The sequence below is a fragment of the Urocitellus parryii genome, chromosome 6 (assembly GCF_045843805.1).
Source record: "Urocitellus parryii isolate mUroPar1 chromosome 6, mUroPar1.hap1, whole genome shotgun sequence".
Taxonomy (NCBI): domain Eukaryota; kingdom Metazoa; phylum Chordata; class Mammalia; order Rodentia; family Sciuridae; genus Urocitellus; species Urocitellus parryii.
The window spans coordinates 174,484,386-174,507,936 of record NC_135536.1 but is presented as its reverse complement, the minus strand read 5'-3'; the positions used below and the strand labels follow the sequence as shown (position 1 = coordinate 174,507,936).

The 23,551-nt window shown below is 52.5% G+C and overlaps 1 protein-coding gene across 1 annotated transcript; it reads right to left on the bottom strand.

The window, feature by feature from the left end:
* Positions 1–339: 339 nt before the first annotated feature.
* Positions 340–23,052, bottom strand: Xkr7 (XK related 7). The gene is made up of 3 exons (XM_026402160.2): positions 22,469–23,052; positions 2,447–2,649; positions 340–1,295 (listed from the first exon to the last, which is right to left on the bottom strand). Exons 1-3 carry the CDS (start codon positions 23,050–23,052, stop codon positions 340–342), a joined length of 1,743 nt encoding a protein of 580 aa, XP_026257945.1.
* Between the last annotated feature and the right edge of the window lie 499 nt (positions 23,053–23,551).

Genomic DNA, 23,551 nt, shown 5'->3' with positions numbered 1-23,551 from the left:
CCAAGCAGGGGAGAGGGTGCGGGGCCCCCTGCAACAGGTATGGTACGTAGGCCCCATGAAAGTGGGGCAGCTCACGAGGAGTGTAGCACCAGTTGATTCCCTGGGCCCTGGTTCAGGGGAATCTAGGGAACTGGCCACAGGGCTGTAAATGGGGCCTGGGGCTGGAGTCTCCATAAGACAGCCCCCTCCCTTAAAAAGAACCCAATGATGGGGCCACTCTACCCTTGGATCAACAGATCCATGCCCCCACAGCCTGGTAGCCCTGAAATTCCTGGCTCAACACTGTAGTCGATGTGGGATCAGCCAAGTCCATCCCTTTTTGTCAGAGCAGACTGTGGCCTACACGGTTGTCTCGTACTCCAGCAGCTCTTGGGAGGTCCCCACGCTCCGGTACTGCAACCGTGGTGTGGCGGGAGAGGAGTACTCCAATGCCAGGATAGTCTTCCGGAGCCTGCGGTCAATAAAATGAGCATCCCAAGCTGGGTACTTCTTGCGAGGCAAGTCAATCCGAATGACAGGCCCCTCTGTCCGCAAGGGGCGGGCCACTGGTGTGGGAGGCAAGCCAGGCCGCACCTGGAAGACAGGCAGCGTGGGGGTCCCTGCACGCTCACCCCCCATGGAGGCCCCATCTCGCTCGGCGCCTGTAGTCCTTGGCAGGGACCGTGGGGGACTTGTGATGGCATCGGCTGGTGGGCCACAGGTCCCTGGGGTCTCAGGGCAGATGCAGCCAGGTGCCTGGGGACCCAGCATGGGTCCATTGGGGTGCAGGAGACAGTAGTAGACACACATGAAGAATATGCCCAGCGCAAAGCTGGAGGCCACCACACAGACCAGGATGAGCGAGTGGAAGTCGTTGGAGAAGTTGCGGCTGAAGTACCAGAAGCCGGTGAGCGCGGCGTTCTCCAGCAGGACGATGCAATAGTAGAGGGTCATGCGGCGGCGGCTGCGGCCCTCCTTGACATTGAACCAGCAGAAGATGTAGATGATGCCTACCACCATGTTGTAGATGATCTCCTCCCACTTGGACATGCAGAAGTCTGTCTCCCCCTGAATGACCCAGAAGGTCATGACGCACCAGTGAGCCACGATGAAGATGCCAAAGTAGAGCTTGTAGACGCTGGCGAAGAGGGCGAAGGCCAGACTGCGAGCTGCGATGGTGAACAGGTGCCACAGTACCTGGGCCACGGCGCCCTTGTAGGACAGCGGCCGCTTGTCGTCCCTCGAGTCTCGTAGCACCTTCTGGTAGGAGGCCAGCGTCCAGGCCAGGGACACGAGGGAGGCAGAGGTGGAGAGGGCTGTGGAGAGAGGGTGGGGATGGGATGGGCTGGGTTAGGGTGGGTCTGGGTTGGGGTCCGGGGAGAAGGGGAGGGTCTGGGTCAGGAGCTGGGTTCTGAGGAGGCATAAGGGAAGCGTGAGGAAGCATGAGGTCTCTGGGTGTGCAGAAGTGTGAGAGGGTTTGGGGGGAGGTCCTCAAGAACAATGATGAGGTGAGGCGGAGCAAGAGTGGCTGGGCTGGGTATTTCTGCAGGCGTGGAGCATAAAGGGGCATCCAAGTTGGGTGATTTGGGTATCTGCAGGGGTGAAGTCTAGGACTCTAGTATGGGGCTATTAGGATTCAGGGGTCTTAGTGTGGGAGGGTGGGAAATTAGGATCAGGACTCTGGGAGTGGAAGAAGAGGTAAAGAGTGGGTCATGATTAGGGCATGGGGAGCCAGGAGGGGCCATTAGAAAACATGGAGCACCAGGCTGAGTCTAGGTGTGGAGGGACACCTAGGACTCAAATCTGAGGGCTCAAGACAAGATCCCAGGTGAGGCTCCTATGCTGGGCAAGGGATCCCCAGGGGGTCTGAGTTGTGGTGACAGTGTTTTGGGACACTGAGGGTAGTTTGAGCAGGGTCTAGGTGGGGACAGCACCAGGTGCCCCAGAGAGACAGGGCTGGCAGTTTTTCTCTGATGTTGAGGGGGCTGGCCTGGAATGTTCTAGAAGGGGCAGGTGGGAGTGAAGAGGGCCTATAGAAAGACAGGAAGGGGACCAAGTCTAAGCCTTGGAGGTGTCTCCAGGACTTCTAGTGGGGGAGCAACGGACAGGTTCTCTGGAAACGAACGGCAGTTGGACCATCTGTGGGGTAGGGGAGTCCTCTGGAGATGCAGGCTGGGATCAAAACGGTTTAGGGAATGAAGGGGACAGGGGACTCCCCAGTGAATCTAAGGTATGTTGAGGGGGTGAAGGGCAGGGTCTGGTCTGCCCGGGTGATGGGGGAGGTAGGGGCAGGAGGGGGTGCCCAGGGGACCTGAGGGGTGGTGAGGGGCCAGGTCCGAGGGGGACCAGGTGTCTTGAGAGGCTTGGAGGGTGATGAGAATATAGGGCGGGCTTCCCCAAGCCCTGACCCAGCGGCCCTGAAGCGGCGCTCACGGCTTCCCGGGGCCTGGGGCGGGGCGGGGCTCACCGGGCAGCAGGTCGGGCTCGCGGCCGCCGTGCACCAGCAGGCTGAGCTGCAGCACCAGCTGTGGCGCGCTGCGCAGGAAGGTCTCCAGCAGGCGCAGCATGCTCACGTCGGCGCTCTCGAACAGCATCCGCCAGTAGAAGTGGCGCCGCAGCCGCTCCCCGCGCCAGCGGCTCTGCAGCCCCAGGTACAGGGCGCGCAGGTACCTGCGGGAGGGGACGCGGGTTCAGCTCCCCCGGCTCTTCCGCCTCTGGCTGTCCCTGCCAGGGCCCGCCCTCAAGAGCAGGGAGTCCCTACTATGCCCAGCCCCCTCCCTCAGCTGCAAAATGGTGGTGGATCACCTGGGGGGGGGGGGGGCTGTGGTTGGAGAGCACCGAATGGGCGGGCGCAGGAGCTTCAAGTCCTGACACAAGGGAAGGCCTTAATACAGGGTCATCTCCACCAATGCGGGGACCACTTTCTTTCTTTCTTGTAGTACTGGGGATTGAACACAGGGCGCTTTACCACCGAGTTCATCTTCAGCGCCCCCCCCCCCCTTTTTTTTTTTCAGTCAGGATTTGGCTAAATTGCTGAGGCTGGCCTTGAACTTGGAAGCCTCCTGTCTCAGCCTCCCTAGTACCTTGGATTACAGGGGTGCACCACCATCCCCAATCCCAATTTCTTTGAAAGACTACTGACATCTGAGAGTGCCCTAAGCTTAAAGGATACCTTCTCATCATCCCCATTTTATAGATGAGGAAAGTGGGACCCAGAGAGGCCTATCATTTGTCCAACATCACACAACTAGGAAGACCATCTCCGAGCCCTCTTTGGTCCCTCCCAGAGGAGTTGTGAGGATTAATTAAATGGATGAGAAGCTACTTTGCACACTGTAAAGTCCAGGATTCAAACCCAGGCAGCACTTTAGCCATTAGATGGCACTGCTTCTTACAGGAAACCATCAAAAGTTCAGGTGCAGCCTCTGGTACCAGCCCCCAGTTCTGCACCAGCAGCTTCCTGACCTGTTCCTGAGCTCGCCTCTGAGGGCCCAGTCCCCACATGGGGGCGCAGGGAAGTTGCTCCCTCTCTCCTGGCACTTGAGACTTTGCGGCCTCCTCTCATGCCACTTCCCTAACAAACTTCAGGGCTCCAGTTCCTCTGCAAGGCCACAGAACCCAGGGCTCCCATGCTCTCCCTCACTGCTGAGCTTTTGTATCTGCTGTTCCCTTTGCCTGATCCCCCCTCTGTTCTCCTCCCCTGCCCCAAACCTGGATAAGTCTTGCCTTTCTTCCAGAGTTCAGCTTTTAAACACAACTTCTTTTGGGAAGCGTCTGTTGACCACCCTCCACCTTTAGATGCTTCTCCTGCTTACCCGACTTCCTCACCCAGTCCTTGTGGGATACGCATCTCCCTCAGGCTGTGTTTCATGAATGGTCAGTTTGGCTTGCTAACTGCTGCAGCCTCAGTTCTTAGTACACACTAGGCACTCAATCTGTGTGGGTTGAATGAACGCATACATGTCTGACTGCGAGTGTGTCCAGCTCAACAGAACTCTGGTAATCCTGGAGCAGGCAGGGAAGGAACTCGGAACCCTGGTTCAATTTCCAATTTTAATTTACTGTGTGATCTTGAGAAGACCCTCTTTGAGCCCTAGTTAGTCCCTCCCAGAGAAGTTATGAGGATTAATTAAATGGATGAGAAGCTACTTTGTATACTGTACAGTGCCGTACCCAGGGAGGATGAATGAGACCTGTCCACACAGTTCTCTGGGTCTGATTTCCCCTCTCTTGCTCAACAGCTCCACTCCTAGCTGTTGTGACCACAGACCCTCCCCCTTTCCTAGCCCCCAAAGCTCCTTGATTCCTGGGGCAGGCAGGCTTCTGCTGAAACCATAGAGGGAAACTCCAAAAATGTGTGCCCCGAGAAACTGGCATTTGATCCTGTTGCTTGAATCTACAATTGAAGAACCAGGGATTTGGAAAGTCTATTCCCAGGTGGATGTGCTCTCATTTTGTTATCGGGATGTTGTTTGGGGACAGTGACCAGCTGTATTCCTGTTGTGCTACCAGCCTGAGACAGGACTGCGGTGCCATGGGACCAGCTTATACCCAGAGTGTCCTCCAACAGCTCTCCTCATCTTACAGCTGTGTGGCCTTCCCTGGGCCTTTGTTTCTCCTCTGCTGAGAGGATGGGCTGGACGGCTCTGGGGATCCTTTCAGAGCCAGATTCTCCCCCACAAAACGTGGCCAGGAACATCCAATTTAGGGCCCTCATCCTCATCCCCGGATCCTCCTGGCACAGATGATGCCGCAGACACACCCTCCATGTGACACATTACAGGACTGGCATCCAGAAGGGGGGAGGGCTGGTCCCTCAGCCACTGCCTTGGAAAATGCACAGGTGCTTCCCTGTGAGTCTCTGGCAGTGCTGGGATTCCTCAGCAGTTTCCAGCCCCAGCGGGACACCCACTGCCTCGTTCAGCGCTACCTGCAGCTTCGGAGATGCTCCCGGGCCGCATTGTGTTTCTTGTAAAGAGTGGAAATTTGTCTCCCTGTAGCTTCTGTTCTCTGGGCCTGGGCCTATCCTCACGTAAGGATCTTAGCAGCCAGAGTCCTTCCTTGACACAGCAAGCGCACTGTGGCCACCTGCTCTGTCCTTACCTGTTGCACGCCCCTGGGAAGGAGTAACGGTAGGAGGGGGAACAGATGTTACAAGACGCTTTGGAACCCAGACAAGAGATGATAACTGAGCCTGGGGGAGGAAGTCAGGTAACAGTTCCAGGAGGAAGAAAGATTTGATTTCAATTTTAAAGCATGGATTGGCACTGAAGGCGCCCAAGAGGTGGAAGGACATTCCAAGTGGAAGAACCAGCAGATGCACAGAGGCCTGAAGGCACCTGGCCATGTGAGGGAATGGCCAGGGTTCGCATGGGCCTGGACAGGAGGGTTTTAATGGGTAGGAGCATAAAAAGACTAGAATTGTGAAGAGCATCAAATTCTGGACCGGAGAAGTAAAGGAGTGTGTGCTCCGTGTGCAGGAGGCCCTGGTTTCCATCCTGCCGTCTCTCTCTCTCTCTCTCTCTCTCTCTCTCTCTCACACACACACACACACACACACACACACCCCAATCTGGACTGGAGTCTTCAGATTTTCTTCTGAATCTGAATTCCATCCCAGAATCAGAGGTGACGTGGCCAGCTCGGTAGCTCAAAGCTGGCTCCGAAGCTGGTTTGGAGGGGAGCCAGGAGGGGCCGGGCCTTGGTTCAGAACCGCAGCGACAGCACTGAGCTAGGGCAGGGGATACAGGAGGGGCAAAGGGCAGGCCTGAAGGTGACCAAAGGTGGGGAGCTATAAGAGGAAACCAAGATGGCCCCGGCGTTTCTAAGGGAGCCAGAACAGAGGCCGTCTTTCCCAGCCTCCACACCTGCGCCTCCTCCCCACCCCATTTCTACAGCTCTAGCTCTGAACAGGAAGGAGAGACCAGCTGGTCCAATGTGAAGGGGCCTGGGGAGTTGGGGGAGGGCGACACCCTGGACATTTCTCTCAGGCTGGAAGACCATCTGTTTCCGGGCCTGGGTCAGCATGAGGGAAGCCCGGCCCTTGGCCAGCACCCATCACTACCTGACAGGCCGCCTGCCCACCTCCCCGCCCATTCCTGCCCTCTCCTCTGCCAGCTCTGGGCGAACTGCAGACAAAGGGCTCCCCCAGCCCAAAGGGCTCCTGCCATGGGAGAAAGGTGTCCGAGCCCCAGGAACGTGGGGTCGGCAGGGAGCACAAAGAGCACGCTGCAGCCTGGGGAGGAGAGGCCTGGGTTCTGCCTCGCTCTGCCCCTTTTGGCAACGGGGCCAAACTGGCTGTTCTTTCCAGCAGGCGCTAGGTACTCGCTGCCAAGGGCCTGCGAGATGTTCATGGGCCTAGGAAAATGTTTGAGGCCTGGAAAAAAATTGGCTCTAAAACACAGGGAAAAACTGCAGAATCAAAATTAATAAATGTTTAATTAAATGTCTGCAAAACAGAACATGATGTCAGCCAGTCAACTGCAATTTGGCTTTTATCTGGTTATATATAATTTACATTTGATGTTTGATGTGGCTGCATTTTAATATGCCTGATAGAGGCAGAGCCCTCAAAGGTCTAACAACATTCCTGCCCAGGACATGCAACCTAGTTTCTCGGGCCTCAGTTTCCCCTTCTCCAGAACAGAGTTGGCAACTTGCCACCCTACCTGTGTCACGGCACTGAGCAACTAAAAGGCAAGATGACAATATGCTGGGCTTGCTGGTAGGTTTGCATCCCAGCCCTGCCCTGGACCTGCTGTGCGGCCCTGGATGGTCTCTCTCTGCTTCTCTGAGCCTTATGACCCTCCCTGTTGTAAGCACTAAATTACATGATAGATTTGAGAATGATTTTCAGGCTGTAGCAGGATGTGCACGTGGTTGGGGGAGAGGGGAACATATACTGGGTGGAGGCCTCTGCACCTCCTAACTACCAGCAGCCTCTCTTGACACCTCCCCCAGGAAGCCTACGCTATCCCACATCCCACTTGGCTATCCCACATCCCACTGGGCTTGAAAGGAAGTTGAAAGGAGTTGGTGTCACCATAAATGGGACTGAACGACTCACAGAAAAGGGCGCTGCAGCTCAAGGCAAGGAATCCAGCCTCGGGGGAGGGGGCACATCTTCCTTTCTCCAGATCTATCCCCAGTCTGCTCATCTTTCCCATGCCACCAGCTGGTGCAGGCGACTGTCATCTCTTGCCTGGACGGCCACATCAGCCTTCTCTACAGAGAAGGCTCCCTGCGTCCACCCTCCCCCCTTCTGGTCTACTCTCCACATGGCGACCAGCAGGATATTTTTAAAAGCTGTCAGATCATGTCATTCCCCTTCACAAAGCCTTCCAAGGGCCTCCTATCACACTTGGAATCAAACCTGAGCTTCTCCCCTGGGCTTTCAGGCTCTAGACCATCTGCCTTGTCCATTTCTCACTGTACCTCAAGCCACTGTCCCATTTGCCCCCCCCCCAGGTACCCTGGAGGTTTCTTGAACCTAGCCAGACTTGCTTCTGATGCAGGACCTTTGCACATGCTGCTCGCTGGACCTGGGCACCCCTTCTCCTGATCCCTCTGTGGCTGACCTCTCATCAGCTCACATGTCACCTTTTTAGGGAGGCCTCCAAGGCCTCCCATCCCACCATGGTACTGCCACCCTCACCAGATCACTCTAGTCTGTCACATTCCCTGGTCTTCTTATCTTCTCAATATTATGAGATAGGCTTATTTATCTATTTATTTATTTAGACTTTTATTTTTTATTCTAGTCTATCCCTGGGGCTCCACGAGGGCAAAGGACTTTTCTGCCTTGGCCATCGCTGTGTCCCCTGCATTAATGCATGGAATAGGCACTTAATACATTTTTGCTGAATGAATGAATAAACATGATCCTCTCCATCCTGATCCTGGAGGGCCCTGGACGTCTCTACCTGAATTTGCATAGAGCCAGGGCACCTCACAGGCTCCTCCTGTCCTCCCTGGTTCATTTCTGTCCTTCCTCCTCCAGGAAGCTCCCCTGATGCCCTGGGTCCTTGTAAGGCCTCTCTTCTCCCAGTGGTTCTCATACTTGAGTGGCCTGAGCCCATGGGAGCCCAGCACTTCAGTCAGCCCTCAAATGGGGACTTTTGCTGCCCCCCTTTTATAGATGAAGAAACAGAGGCACTCAGAAGTCCACTTTGGGTTTAACTTGCTGTCTCCCAGTCTTGTGCTAAGAGAAGCATGTTCTGGAAGGACTCGGAGGGGCTGATAAGTGGGTACAATTGGGGCTGGGAGCAAAAGGCCCCAGAGAGGAGAGCAGCCAGCAATTAGGACACGAGATCCCTCTGCTCAGGGATCCACGAGCTGCCTCTTCTGGACTCCAGGGCCTCCACCAGCAAGCAGCAGGGCCAAGACCTGGATGGGACCTCATCCATTCTCTCCAGGACCAGCTGCCTCTTGTGACCCAGGAAACTCCCAGCGTCCCCCAGAGTTTGAGGGATCTGCTCTAATAGAAGAAAGGGTGGAGGACCAGAGGGTCTCATGTTCCTGAGAAGCCAGGAAGCTTCTGGGTTCAGCATCTGGGCCAACCTGTGTCTCTCCTGTTTTTGCATCACCCTGAGTCTCTGGCCCTAGGCTGGGTTTCTGACCCACGCCTTAGTCTTCATTCAGTCAAACCTGGCCCCACCTTGGGCCTCTGATCCTGGGTCATTGTCTGTCTGTGGCTCAGATCTGCTTGTTGCGTGTGTCCCTTAAATACAGGGTCAGCATCTTTACCCATCCCTACATCACTGTGAGGCAATCATTTGTGTGTCAGTCTCATACTGAGACCCTGACTGTCCCTTAGACTATGGGCCACATTGTTCCAGTACTGAGTCCCTCTGTTAGTCTGACCCTGGGATCCTGAGTCAGCCTGTCTGTCTGTCCTCTGGATGCTGTGAGGATCTGTTTATCCATGGGGACACTGGTTCCACTTTTATAATCTGTCTTCCTGTCTGTCTTGGATCCCGGGTCTGCTTAGGAGTCTGTCTGGGGTCTTTTGGTCCCTGGGCTGCGTGGTCCATCTGCTGGCTTGCTGCTCAGCTCGTGGCTCAGTGGAACTGCTAGTTTTCCGGCCGTCTTCTCCTGCCTGCTCATCCTTTCCCTGACTCTGGGTCCTTCTCTGTCTGTCTGTGTCTCTCACATCCTCAGCTCCTCCATCTGTCAGTCTCGGTGTTTCCGAGTGTGTGTTCTCGCCCCTCCCCACACCCCCTCACAGCTCTGGGCCAAAAACAGCAGCTTCCAGCGGCTCCCCCGCTCCACTCCATCCAGGAACCAGCCTCCGGCTGGCAGGCGAGTTCTGTGGTCTCCAAGGTGGGCTACGCCCTGAAGACCACTGACGACTGAACAGGCTGGGGTCGGGAGGCAGCAGGACCCTCCCGCCAGTCAAGCCTATCACTACTCTGCAGGGGACAGTATTCAGGGGTTAATCATAATGATGACAACCCACATTTATCACATTTATTAGGTGCCAACTACAGATCAGCATGTCCGTTCATCACTGCAAGCCTTTCAGGTAGGTACGACTATCGCCCTCATTTTACAGATGAGGAAACTGAGACTCAGAAAAGGACTGGAACTTGTCTAAAGTCACACAAAAAGCTCTCCATGGCCCCTTGAGTTGGAGAAGGGACAAGGTCAGCAAGCCTCATACCCATTCCATGTCCCCATCACCCGGCTGCCCATCAAGGCTGCCTCTGTTAGAACACGGAGGGTGTGCAGCAGGGCTGCCTGGGAGGACCCCTGCTGGACATAGGGACCTAGAAGCTTCTCTTGGGATTCTATGGGTTTAGAGAAAGCTGAGGAGAAAATGACAATAGTATGAAGGAGTCAGGGGACCCAGGGGATTCTGGGGAGGTCCAGCCCACTGTGGGCCTCAGTAACAGATTCTTGCCTCCCCTGAGGAGCTCTCCTCAGGCCCCTCTCTACCCACCCAACTCTGATAACGTGCAGGCCCTGCTGCCCTGAGCCCCAGTGCTTCTCCCCCCCACTGTCACCACTCTGGCCCGAGCCAGTATACCCCAGCAGCCTGGCCTCCTGGCCTCCATCCTTGCCTCTCAGAGCTTGTCCTCTGCAGCAGCTCAGGGGTCTCGTAGACTCCTAGTCAGGCCAAGCTGCTCCCCACTACTCTTAGATAAATCTTCACCATGGCCTGAGGCCTCGTGTGGCCCTATCTTTGTCCACCCACGGACCTCATTGCCCCCTGGCTCTGCTGGACTTGTGCTTCCTGAGCACAGCAAGCCCAGCCCAGCCTCAGGGTCTCTGCCTGGCAAGGTCTCAGTGATGCCCAGCAAACCTGCTTCGTCACCTGGGCTCAGTGTCACCTCCTCAGAGAGGCTTCCCAGACCCTCCACTCTTCCAAAGTACTTCCACCCCTCTGGTCGGTTTCTGTCATGTTACCCCGTTTCCTTCATCACACAGCACAACCCAAAATGCCTTAATTTACTTGCTGACATATTTGTCGTGGGTCCTTCTCCACGAAACTAAGCTCCACGAGAGCAGGGACAAGTCTACCTTGTTCTCGGCTGTCCCTAGCACCTGCCACATCATGAAAGCTCAATGCATGTTCACTTGTTGAGTGAGTAAATGAATGAAGAGGGTGACCATGCCTCACAGGCTCTGCTTCGCCAGCTCCTGAGGACAGGCACCAAGCACAGAGGCAGGGAGCCCGCACCAGGGGCCAGGGAACCTGGGCTGGGATCCCGGCTTCTTTACCTACTGTGTGTGGTCTTGGGCCAGTTGCCTCCCTTCTCTGAACCCATCAGCCCAATATCCACCTCAAAGGGAAAACCAGAGAGTGGCAATATGCATGAAACGGCCAGCCCGGTGCTCGGCACTGGATCAGGGGAGGTTTAAAGGGTTGTTGGAATCAGAGGCCCGACCAGGAAGAAGGAGGCTTGGAGTTTTCAGTCTAGTTTCTGGTGGGGCTGAGACCCACTCCTAGGCTGGCTGTCCCTGGTGCTTACTGAATGTGTCCCCCAGACACAGAGGACCAAAGAAGACCCTGTGGGATAAGTTTACAGGGAAGGTCTCCTTTCGGGGTCTGTCTGCCCCCCAGAAAATAGCTACCATTCATTCAATACTTTCTATACCTGCTGTGCTAGAAATCCTCACTGTAGCCCTGGGAGGTTTGCGAATGAGATTCCCATTTTCCCGATGAGAAGACATGAGTCTCAGGAAAGGGAAGGTTCACTTGACTTATTTTTTGGAGCTGGGTTTGAACCCAGGGCTTCACACATGCTAAGCACATGCTCTGTCATGTTGCGCTACACCCCAACCCCGCTTGACATTTATTTTCCAAGCATTTTTGAGGACCTGCTATGTGCCGGGGACTATGGAGGACAGAGTGGGGAGCAAGACGAGCTGAGCCCATCTGTCGGGAACTCAGTCTCGTGGGGGGCCTGTGTGTTAATTAAACCATCCTGTAAATACCTAATAAGAAACACATCCCCCAGGCTCCCCACAGGCCTCAAACATGTTCCTAGGCTCCAGCAGAGCTAGGGGAGAAGGGCCTGGAGTCAGAGAAGGCTTTCTAGAGGGGGTGACCATGGTCTCACGCAGGCACATGATCTAAGCAGATGAACATGGGAGGGAAGGGAGTTTCTGGCAGAGAAACAATATGAGTAAAGGTCCTGAGGTGGGCAGGAGGGCAGCAGTAAGTGGTCAGAATGGCTGTAGCTGAAAGAAGAAAGGGGAAGGCCAGAGATGAAGTGTTGTCTGATCCCAAGATAAGGTGTCTTATCCCACGACACACGAAAATCTCAAATAGTGCATTTTAAAGGGAACAGCCCTGCACCGTGGTAGCACACGCCTGTAACCCCAACAGCTTGGGAGGCTGAGGCAGGAGGATCACAAGTTCAAAGCCAGCCTCAGCAAAGGTGAGGTGCTAAGCAACTCAGTGAGACCCTGTCTCTAAATAAAACACAAAATAGGGCTGGGGATGAGTCTCAGTTATCAGTGCCCCTGAGTTCAATCCCCGGTACACCCCCCCCACACACACACACAATAAAAGTTAAAGGAACAGACTGCAGGGGGACAGGAGTGGAGGACTGGAGAGCAGTTTCCAGGTGAGGATGGCCCGGAGAGGCTTAGCAGGCCTTGGATAGTGAGGTGCAGGGTCCAACAGCCAGAAAGCATCAGAGTCGCATCCCAAGTGAGGGCTGAGTGATTCCTATGTCACCACAGGGCAGAGGTCAAGCCGAGCCAGGCTGCGGGGACCCAGACCAGTCTGTGGGTTCTCAGGGAAACATCTGCCACCTCATCTGCAGGGTGGCCCAGACAGCTCTTGCCGGGGCTGGCCGAGACCCCCTTCCCCATCAGCTCACCCCTCAATTCTGAGCACTCCAGCAAGGATGTAAAAAAATAGGACCTTCCTGGGGTTGGCAGTGAAATGAATCATAAATGTCAGTAAAGAATGTGATTCGACACGTTTGGCTCCCGTTCTGTGCGGTGTTGGGAGCTAGGCTGTCTCCCTCCTCCTTCGCAGCCCCCTACGGAGTCACAGCACCTCTTTTCTTGCTGGACCGATGCCAAGCACTTCCCAGCCACTAATTTTAGGCTCTGGCTGAAAAGTTGAAACCCTCTCTCATCCCGCACACTTCTGTCAGCTTCCAGCCAGTGTCCCTCTGTTGCTGGGCACAGAAACAGCCAACTGCTCTCAAGCCAAGCATTTGGGACCAGGTTCTGGCCACTCACATTCCTCACTGTGTGAGTACAGCCAGCTGTCCTTCCCTCTCTGGGCCTCACTCTCCCCCTCTGTGAAATGGGTTGAGTCGGAGCAGAGACTAAAACTCGGGACCCCATGTTCTAAAATCCCAAGGCTCTTGGTTCCCTCTTTTTCTTTTCCTGATATCCTTGTGTGGAGGTGGGATGTCGTGAACTGGATTCCAGCCTCCTGGTGGCATATGAAGGCACTTGGAAGTCACAGCTGGGAGAAAGCATCACTTCTACTCGTCCCTGGCCTAACTGTGAGATTGCAGACAGAAGAGTCAGGGTCTCAAACATTAATGTGCAGAGGGGCCAAGGTGACTGCATTATTTGGGGCTTTGGGGAACTCTAGAGGCAACCCCTATCGCTCCCCTCAGAGAAAAATGGAGATTAAATGACTAAGTTTCAATATTTTTTATCAATTTTTGAAGAATAGCTGCAAATTAGGATATTTATGCAAAAAGAAAGTTCCAACTTGGAAATGTTGGCAACTAATTAAAGAAATACCGTGTGAATTTTAAAGAAATTATTATTCCTTTTTATATGTATGATAGCACTATTACATATTTTAGATGTTTTTCAAAAGTCTATCTTTTTGGAGCTATACTGAAATATTTATGCAGGCAATGATAGGATGTCTGAGATGTGCTTCAAAATAATATGAAAGGGAAGGAAACGGGGTGAGCTCCAGAACTATGCTCTCCAACACCTACATCGCCAACACTCCCAGATAGAGTTAATTTACATTTAAATTCGTTAAAATTAAATGTAGTTAAAAATTTGGTTCTTTGGTCACACTAGCCTCATTCTAAGTGCTCAAGAGCCTTGTGTGGCTAGAGACTACTGAATTGGAGAGTGCATTCTGTCACCCAGAGTCCTACTGCATGGTGCTGCCCTACATAAAACAAGCTTGGCCAGGACTCAATAACTGTTAAGTGAGGTGATGGTACACAGGGAATCATTAGCTGACTCTCTCTACTTGTGTATATGTTTACATTTTTCTCTAATAAAAATTTTCATTAAAGCTAGACATGCTGGGCACAGTGGCACGTGCCTGTAATCTCAGTGACTTGGGAGGCTGAGACTCGAGGACTACAGGTTTGAGGCCCTAAGCAACTTATCAAGACCCTGTCTCAAAATAAAGAAATAAAAAGGGCTAGGGATATAGTTGAGTGGTAGAGTTCCTGGGTTCACTTCCCAGTACTGGAAAAAAAATTTTTCATTAAAAAGTAGCTAAAAAAAACAAAACAAAAAAATCACTGTGCAGGCCAAACACACATATTTTTAGGCTGAACTTGCCCAGGTGCTACCAATTTGTTAAGCATCATGGAACCTAGCATCATAAAACCACCCGTTGGAGTCACAGTGTCTTGAGACTGTAAGGGGCTTTTCAGGTCGTCTAACGTGTCGTCCAAGCTTCAGCAGAAGTCTCTGCTACAATATCCCTGCCACAGTCGCCCGTTTCTGCCTGTGTACCTCTGCTGATGGAGTTCACCCCTTTGGAGAAGCCTGCTCTGCTGAGGGTGGCCTGAAGAGCAGCCTTTAACCTCGGGTCATCGTATGTCCACGTACTTTCTCTGAAGCCAAAGAACAAGCCTCTTCCCCAGTAGGGGGTCAGTGACTGAGGGTTATTGAGAGTTAGGTCTTTAGTGCCCCTCTCTCATCCTCTCTCTTGATACTTAGCAAGTAGGGTGGGCTGCTGCTGGGCAAATAATGATAGCAGCGTTGAATGTTTTCTGGGCTTACACCATGTGACCAGCCCTGCGAATTTACATTGACCTTAAGAGGTGGATACGTCACCATCCCCGCTTCACAGAGGAGACAGGAGCTCTGGCTGGTGGAGCAACTTGCCAGGATCACACAGCTAGCAAGTCGCGGCAACTCCATCTGCACAGGGGCCCAGTGCCCTGGCTCCTTTGCTTTCTCATCCACATCCTCGGAAAACTCAACCACAGTTCTCAAGCCGCCACCTGGACTTTAATGGAGTTGCTGAACCTCCAAAAGTGAAATGACCTCAAAGGTTCTACTGAGTTCACACCAACGTTTATTAAGCACCTACTGCATACAAGGAATTTTACTTCCTTCACCCTCAGTCACTCATGCTTATATCCTTGAGGTAACCCAACCCACAGTTGTTCCTATTACATCTTCTGCATTGCCCTGAGCCCCACCCACTGACAGTCTGGAGGGCTGAGGTGTTGGCTAACAGGTCTCAGCGCTGCAGCCGTTAACTGCAGAAGGCTCCTTCACTGCCTGAGTGCCTGCCAATCAGCCCAAAATCCAAAGGCTGCTTCAACAGCCTTCACATTCCAATGACCTGCTGTGGACCTCAGCAGAGCTAGCTGTGTGCAAGGCTGGGGAACAGAGGCTCTGTTCTGGGCCAGTTATCACCAGAGACAGAAGAAGGGACAAGGCCTCAACTCCCAGGGGCTTGTGATTGGTGGGAAAACCAGCCTGGTGGGCAGACAGGCCGATCACAACAGAATGTGAGCAGAGCTGTGGCGTGAAGAGGAATGAGTAATGGCGCCTGGGGGGCAGTCTGAGAGGAAGAACTCCGAGTGCCAACAGTGGGTACTTTATATTAACATTAAAATTTTTAAATAGTTTTCTGATTTTTTCCTTCTCCTTCTCAAAACAATACATGCTTGATTATTTTCTAAGAACACACTTCACTAGCAGAAGGTAGGATTGCCTAGTGTTTACACATATGGGCTTGGAAATATGGTTTCAAAACCTGGCTCTGCTACTTTCTTACTGGGAGGCCATTCCTTTCTGCCCCTCAGTTTCCAAATCTGTAAAATGGGCCAATAATGTTGGTATTAATTGAGCACTACTATGTGCTGAGTACTGTGCAAAACATGATCCATATATTAATTCAATAAGCCTCTGCAATGGCCATCCATGCAGAGAAAACATTATCCCCATTTCACAGATTAGGAAGCTAAAGAACAGAGAGATTAAGTGACTTGCTCAGGACCACAAAGCTCATAATGACAGAGCCAGAGTTTTGGCTCTACTGTCCTTATTCCTCATCTCCATACTTCCTATTTAACAGGAATGTGTAAAGATGAATGATTAAAGTCTTATTTAATAGTTATAACTTTTAGGATTATCTGAACTTTTAAAAAAATACTTGAATGTATTCATGTGTTCCTTGATTAATTTAAAACCAAAAGTAAAATCTTCAAGCATTGCAATAAATAATTACTAAGCAGAAATCTTAACTCCACCCTCCACTCCAAGAGATAATGAGTGGAGGGGGTCTTTCTCTAAGCCTTGTCTGTCCTTCCAGAGGTTTCAACAAGCATGTGTAGCTCTTCCATAAACAAACAGAACTGCCAAGCAATTCCCGTTTCAGATTATAAAAACAATGACTCTTGCTGGTCAAGGAAGTGGAAAATGGGGCCTTGGGAGGCAGGGGGCGGTAGTGTGCTGGTTTGTCCAGGGAGAGCTTCTTGGAAGAGGTGGCAATTGAGCTTGACCTTGAAGAATGTGCAGAATTTCACTGGGAGATGAATGGGAAGGGATGTTGCTAGAGAGGGCAGCCCCTACCCAGGGAGAAAGGCGGGGCTTGCTTTTGAAAGAGGGAGCAGCAGATCATCCTAGGGCTGGAGCAGGAGGAGATGAAAGGGCAGAGGGCAAGGGTCTCGGTGCCAGGCCAAAGCGCCTGGACTTGCCCTGGGGCAGGTGGGATCCTGGCTGGCCTGGTGCTCCAGAATGGCAGGACCAGAGCCAAGCTTGAGAACAATCACTGGGGTTTTAAGTAGCATTGGGGGTCTTGGGGGGAGGACAACCGGAGGCTGATCAAATTTCCAATGGGAGGAAATTTGGACACCCTAACAAAGGCAGGGTGGTGAGCGGAGAGGCCAGAGCAGATCCCAAATAGCCTCCCTCCCTTCCCTGGAGACCTTCGCCCCAGCTGTCAGGGTTCAAAGCCATTTCCTGGCAGTCCTCCCTCCTCCCACTCCCTAGGGCTTCTCCTGTGTGGTCTTTATAGATCAAACAGGGGACGCTGGGCCCAACTGCCGCCACTGTGTCTGTTAGGAGCAGCTCTAATGGCCTGTTGCAGCGGATGGGCAAGGGAGGAGGGCGGGTGGGGGTGCAGTGTGTCCTGCAGAGGGGTCTCCCAGGAGGTGGGTGGTGAGGCCCCAGCTGGAGCCCTGCAGAGTTAGAGCAGGGAGGAACCTACTGGAGGGTCACTACTACAAGTTCAAAGGCTGTAAACATGTTTCAGCTGCAGCACTGATTATTCAAAGCAAAATATGAGACACATGGTCAATGTATCAAAAAAGACAAACAGAGACACCTGGGTTGAAATGACGGAGAGAGGACAGTGACACACAGTTTGAAGACCACTATGGAACCCAAGCCCTGGGCTATTTTAAACATAATAATACAACTAACAAAGGCTAATCATAATTGTTGAGTACTTCTGTGTCCTGGGCACTGTGCTGAAAAATCTATACGCAGTATTTAATCTGCTACATCCTCAAGCCACGTGAAATAGGTATTATTACTAGAATGTCCACTTTACAGATGAGGAAATCAAGGCACAGTTGAATTCTGCCCAGAGTCATAGGAAGTGGCAGATGCAGGACACCGCTGATTCTAGAGAGCAGGTTCTGATCATTCATCATGTGCCCAATGGAGAAACTGAGGACCAGAGAAGGACAGAAATCCTTTAGCTCAGCTTGAAGCAGACAACTGGCCCTGTCACTCCAGTCCTGGCCTCCCTCCAGTCTAGTCTCCATTCAGTGGCCAGAGTGGACATTGCAAAGCACAAGTTAAGAACCTGTTCCTCCTCCAGACAAATTCTCCCAGCTCCCTCTTTCATGGCCTAGCTGCTGAATGAATAAATTCAGATTAATGAATGGCCACCATGTCACTCTGGCCTCAGGGGCTGCCTGTTCAGTGAATAAACCTTTGCTCCACAAGTAGAAAATCCCAGGCTGATGACACACTAATTGTGGCCAAGGGTTTCTGAACACTTAATAGTGGGACCCGCCCCTTGCTAAACCCCTGTACACATTATCTCATTAAACCCCAATGACCAAGAGGTGGATGGGTCCAATTACAGTCCCTGCTTTAGGAGGGACAAGAAATGATGTGGCTTCGTCATGGTCACCTATAGGAAGTAGTAGAGTCAGGATTTGAGCTGAGAACACTTGAATCCAGGGTCCATGCTCTGAACATTATACCAAGAATATAGCTTCCCAGAGCAGAGACCCAGAGCCCACCTGTACACCCCACGGGCCACTAACTCATCTCAGAACCTCTCTGGAGCGCAGGGCTTGTTAGCAGGCAGAGGGAGCAGGGCTGTCGCAGAGACTCGGAGAGGTGTTAAGGGAGGCCCCCAAAGCCTGAATGCCTCCCGCCTTCTCCACTTCGAGGTGCCCAGATCCTGACAGCCCAGGAGGAATCCCGGGCTAGGCCTTCTCACACTAATTGGCTTAGCAAACCATGCTTATCTGGGCAAAGCTGGGGCCCATGAGTTCAAGATTAGGGAAAGCAGGATTCATGGCTTACTGCTCCGCTGCCCACAGGGTCAGAGGAGACAGGGTTAGGACCTTAATTGGCTTAACAGCCCTCAGTGGCTTAACAGCTCAGAGGGTTGATAGAGGGGTGGGGTGGGGGGGATGAAGACGGGCTGGTGTCCAGCCCACAGCCAGAGGATCTGGCTGAAAAGATCTATTTGCTCTCCTCTCAAGAATTAAATCTGTTGTTGCACAGAGACTTTGCTCTGGGATCCCCCAACATAATCAGCGTGGGATGCCTGGGATAGAGCTGGGCTTGGTAATCGTGCAAAGCTGTGTAGGCCTCTCACTTCTTTCCCACGTACTCAGCAAGTGACCTTGGGCGAGTTTCTTGACTTCTCTGAGCCTAAACTTCCTTGTCCAATAAATAGATGTCATCAGTAGCCATCAGAGGGGAGATGTCAAGGTGAGATGAGATTGTAAGCCTGGGCCACCTCACACGGGTCCTGCGGGGTGAGTTCTCTTGTTTTATGTTTAAGATTATACAACATCTGTGGGAAAGGGACTTATCAATTGTAAAGAAGTTGCCTGAGGTTACAAGAAGTTAGGTGCACAAATGTGTTTCATTTGGTTAATATTATTTTAAAATATCTTAATTGGTAGTTGAAAATTGGGAAAGTTCACACAAAAACTCCAATTTCCCATTTCTCTGGAGAAATCAAGACTCGACAACTCTGGGGCCATGGTTTCCTCTGCACTGTCAGGGTAGCAAGGTGGGACTTCCTCTTCCAGGACGCTTCTTCCCCATAATATCCCCTTGTCTGACCCTCCTTGTGCCTTATGTCCATGTTACCTGCCTGGTTTCCCAAAGCATTTGGGCTTTTCATCCAGCATTATATAAGCTTGAAGAATTGAAAAAAAAATATCTTTAAGGTTAAATTTATTTGAGTCAGGATTGGGAGCACGGGCTTAGGAGATGAGTGGCTGGCCAGCCTCTCAGGTTTGACTCTGCAGGGCTCAGATACACACCTCCTTTCTTGTTACCCCTGTTCCTGCCACTCAGCACATCTGTGAGAACATCTCACATAGTAAGCAAACATGTTGTGCCAACATTGCTTAATTTCTAGGAAAGCCAGTCCCAGTGATTTCTCTATACCTTCTCCAGATTTCCCCCTATTCAGCCAGGTTCTTAGACATTTTAGGATCCCAAGCTTCTGAAAAGGGTCTGGAGACTTTAGCTCTGGTCATTCATTTAGACCCAGAGTCAGAATTCTCACATGATTAATGTAACCTTATATGTGGATTTTTCATTTCCATAGCCATTTCTACGAAATCTCCCCTAATTGATTGCAGAATCTGAATTCAAAGAGAACAGTCAGCTGTGGGTAATTCCTTCCCAGCTCTCTGCAGACCTCAGCCCCACTTCTCTCTTCAAGCCATCTCTGTTCTGTGCAGGGAATGAAGCACCAGCAGGTCACAAACTCATTTCAGAGCCCCTCTGGAGTAAAGGGCTTATTAGGAGGCAGAGGGAGAAATGTTGCAGCCTAGACAGAGAGGGTATTAGAGGGAAAGTCCCCAAGTCTAATGATGACCTTAAGCTGTTCTGAGCAAGTCACTTCCCAGCACCATGCTAGGGTGTTATGAGGACCAGAAAGGCACATTCTGCCTCTTGAAGTCATCCAATCTAATCTTCTCATTTCAAACATAGGGAAACTGAGGCCCAGAGGTGGGAAAAGCCTGGCCCAAGGTCACTTGCAAACCAAGATGAAGATGTAAGTCTCCTGAAAGTACCTCCTCCAATCTAGCATTTCCCCCAGAGTATACACTATTTCCTTATCTACACCCTGATGGTACAACTCCCTCTCCCTCTTTTCACATTCTTATCTCAGTACAACAGAAGACTGACTTTCTATCATCCTGGAATCTTGGAATCCCAGGCTCATAATTCTTTGAGCAGGGGGACATTTTAGTGGCAGCATTACATGGTGAATAAATTGAACTTGGGCTTTGAAAGCAGAGAATTTTGAATCCTGGCTCATCCAACCCCTTGCTGTGTGACCTTGGGCAAGGATGCCCCCTCTCTTAGCCTCTGTTCCCTCATCTGTCAAGTAAAAATTCTAATATTAACTACATGACAGAATTATTAGGAGGGATATAGGAGATACAGCAGGTAAGAAGGCAACCAGTAGGCTTGGAACAAAATGAGTACTTCATAAAATAATTGTTATAGAACCATAAGTTAGGGCTCTCATGCTAAATGAATGCTCTCATGACTAAGAGAAATGGTCCAGATGTAATCAAAGGGAAGAGCAGAGAAGCTAGAGTACACATATCCTGTCTATATTGTTACAGGCCTGATGCAGCCACAGCCAATCTTTTGTTTCCCCCAAGAGAAGCTAGGACCCTGGGTTTTAAGAATACTATACAAGCCACACAACACACTTCCAGAGCCAGATTCCACCCCATGGCCATTAGATTGCTATCCCAGCAAAGTCATCTCATCCAAACTCCCTCACTTAGGAGACAGTGGAAATAGTGGAAATAGCTCTTTTATCTAAGAAGCCATGGTGCTCCGTGAACCCTTAGCTGTTTCCAGTCACTCCCCCGAGAACACCTGCCTGTGGTCATTTTTCCCTATTTGAAGGAAACTCAGTCTATGATCGAGGAAGAAGAGACCTATTCACTTCTTGTGAGTGGATTCTGAATGGGGAGGAGGGTAGCCAGGGAGTCGTGGGGCAGCTGGCCCACTTTAGGCTGAAGGGAAAGGGGGATGAAGATTTGGCTACCAAGAATAGGAAGTTACCATTTCAGAATCTAAAAATAACTTTCACCATCTGTCCACTCGGGCACAGAATGATAAATGCAGATTAGTTCCTGGATGTAGACACGAATATTTTTATGTGTCGAGCTAATAATAATAACACCACCTTGTGTGGATAGTACTCCATCCCCTTCCCCCCCCCTCCCCAGGGGAAACTAAATGCAATATATACATTATCTTGGCAGGTATAGATGAGGAAACCAAGGCAGAGAAAGAACTGACAACACAACAAGGGTGACACAGCAAGTGAGCAGCTGGGACAAACCCTGGGAGTCCTGTTTCCAACCCTCAACTCAGAACTGAATCTTCTGAGTTAGGAAAAATGTGTTAACAAGTAGCAGAGTAAATATAACAGCAAGAATCTCCCTTTATATTTCTAGAGTGACTTTTCTTATGCTTCCCCCACATCTGTTAGAAGCAGGATAATCCATTACAGTCCCCAAATATGTCCTAGTTTTCAAGGTCCTCACGCAGACCTTGTCTCACCTGACCATCCCAACAGGTTAAAAAGGTAAGGAAAGGTAAGTTAAGCCAATGAAATGAGAAGAGTCGGGATCCTCCCTCATTTCACAGATGAGGAAACTGAGGCTCAGAGGGAGGAGGAGGTTTGCCTGTGATCACCGAGTAAGTGTACTCATCTTGGCACTGCATGGGAAGACCCAAAGTACTAGAGCAGTTTGAATTCAAGAGGAGCCCCAGGTTTAGAATTCCCCTCTCACCAATTAACTCATCACAGCAGGCACCTTCAGTCCTGGCAGAGAAGGAAGCCTGGAAGTGAGCAGCTTGCACAAAGCCTCAGTTTTGCCTTACTGTCCTAGGATTAAAGGGCAGCCAATGACCATTTAATGTCAGATGCAAGATTCCAGATCTTGTTGGCCCTTTTGGAGGTGGAGGGCACTGAGGGAGTCCTTAGGAAGCAGAAGAAGGCAGAAAGCTTCCTCTCTGAGTCCAGCACATCCTTTCCCAAAAAGCCCAAGAAGTTTAGGCAGGATGGTCATTTAGCTGCCTCAAATCCTGTCTCTCCTGAGAGGTTGGGAAGGGGCTGCAATTCCAAATTGAGCTTCTTTGAGAACAAGAAAGGACTTCTGAGATCTTTCCTAACTCTGGGCTCAGCACTGGGACAAAGAGGAGGGGTCAGGGCTGGAGGCAGCCCTGTGGCCCTGTTCCAAGACTCAGTATCCTCAGGAGCCCTGGTCCTCCTCACTCACACGCCCCTGAAGATCTTTTTCTCTCCCTTCTTGCCCCATCCCCTCCTCCTGCAATGGGCAGATCTGAGGGGATGACTCGGGTTGGACAAGGTCAGGGGGGCAGAGGTCAGGAGCAGCGGACTGAGAAGAAATGGGAGCTGCAATGGGGTGGGGCGGGGCAGAGGTCGGGACAAGAAGGGGACCTGGAAAGGTCAGAGCAGGGTTGGGGCGGCAGGCAGCTCCTTGTCCCCACACTCCTCAGACTTAACTCCCTCCACCTGCTCTTGTCCTACCTCCAGACCTGGCCGAGCTGCAGGAGGTGGACGAGGGTCTGCAGCAGCCAGACGCAGAGGCGGCAGCAGCGGCGGCGGTAGGCGCTGGCCGAGGAGGGCGCGGGCCGGGGGCTCAGCTCGGGGCTGCCTTCCTTGGTCCTGAAGGCGACGGCGCTGTCCTTGGTGCTGATGGCGGCTCCTCCGGTGCCGCTGTCCTTGGTGCTGGCGGCAGGTCCCGGGGCCCCCGCGGGCTCGGAGTAGTCGTAGACGAACCAGCGGAAACTGAGCAGCTGCACGACCAGCGAGGGCAGGAGCACGAACAGCAACGTGAGGCCGAAGTAGGTGCGCTGACCCTGCAGGTAGTAGGAGGCCGCCAGCCACAGGTCGGTGGCGCCGTCGGAGAAGAACACGAGCAGCGCGCACAGCACCCAGCAGCAGTCCCGCAGCTCGTAGCGCGGCCCCGGGCCTCCCGCCCCGACCACCCCGGGGCCCCCGGCCACCGCCGCCGCCTCCCCGCGCCCGCCCGTACTGCCGCGGGCGCCTCCGGCCGCCCCCTCCGGCCCCGGGCCGGCCGCGGCCGCCGCTCCATCCGACTTCGCGGCCATGTTGGCGGAGCAGGAGGCGGGGAGCGACTTCCGGGCGGCGGAGGGGGTGGGGTGCGGAGCGGGGAGGACCCTGTGCGGGCGGCTCCCGCCTCCTCCTCTTCCTCCTCCTCCTCTTCCTCCTCCTCCTCCCTCTACTTCAATTATTCATTCTTCTTGGCGCCGCACCGCCTTTCCCCCATCCGCCCAGGCTGTGGCCGGATGGGGACAGCCCCCTTGGGAAGGGACACGGAGCAAGGGGGTGGGGAGAGCATCCCAGGTCACCCTTCCTCTGACTCCTAGGAGCCGCGGGGCTCCAACCGCAAGCTTCTCTCTCTCTCTCGCCTCCCCTGGACTCCACTTCCTTCTGTATTGGCCCCCTCCCGGTCCTCTCCTCTTCATTTCTCTCCTGGGTCTGCAGGGTTTGGGGGGTCAGGGTCTGGGAATGAAGGGGCTGAGGGAACAGCAGCTTGGGCGCCCCGCCCCCCACAGCCCTTTAGCAATCACTCCATGCTAACGAGCC

Bases quoted from the DNA above. Each gene is read 5' to 3' on its own strand.
- Xkr7 (XM_026402160.2), bottom strand. From the start codon at position 23,052: ATGGCCGCGAAGTCGGATGGAGCGGCGGCCGCGGCCGGCCCGGGGCCG. The intron at 2,650-22,468 runs GTAGGACAAGAG...CCCCTCCCGCAG, and splicing joins CAGCTCGGCCAGGTCTGGAG to GTACCTGCGCGCCCTGTACC. The intron at 1,296-2,446 runs GTGAGCCCCGCC...CTCTCTCCACAG, and splicing joins CGAGCCCGACCTGCTGCCCG to CCCTCTCCACCTCTGCCTCC.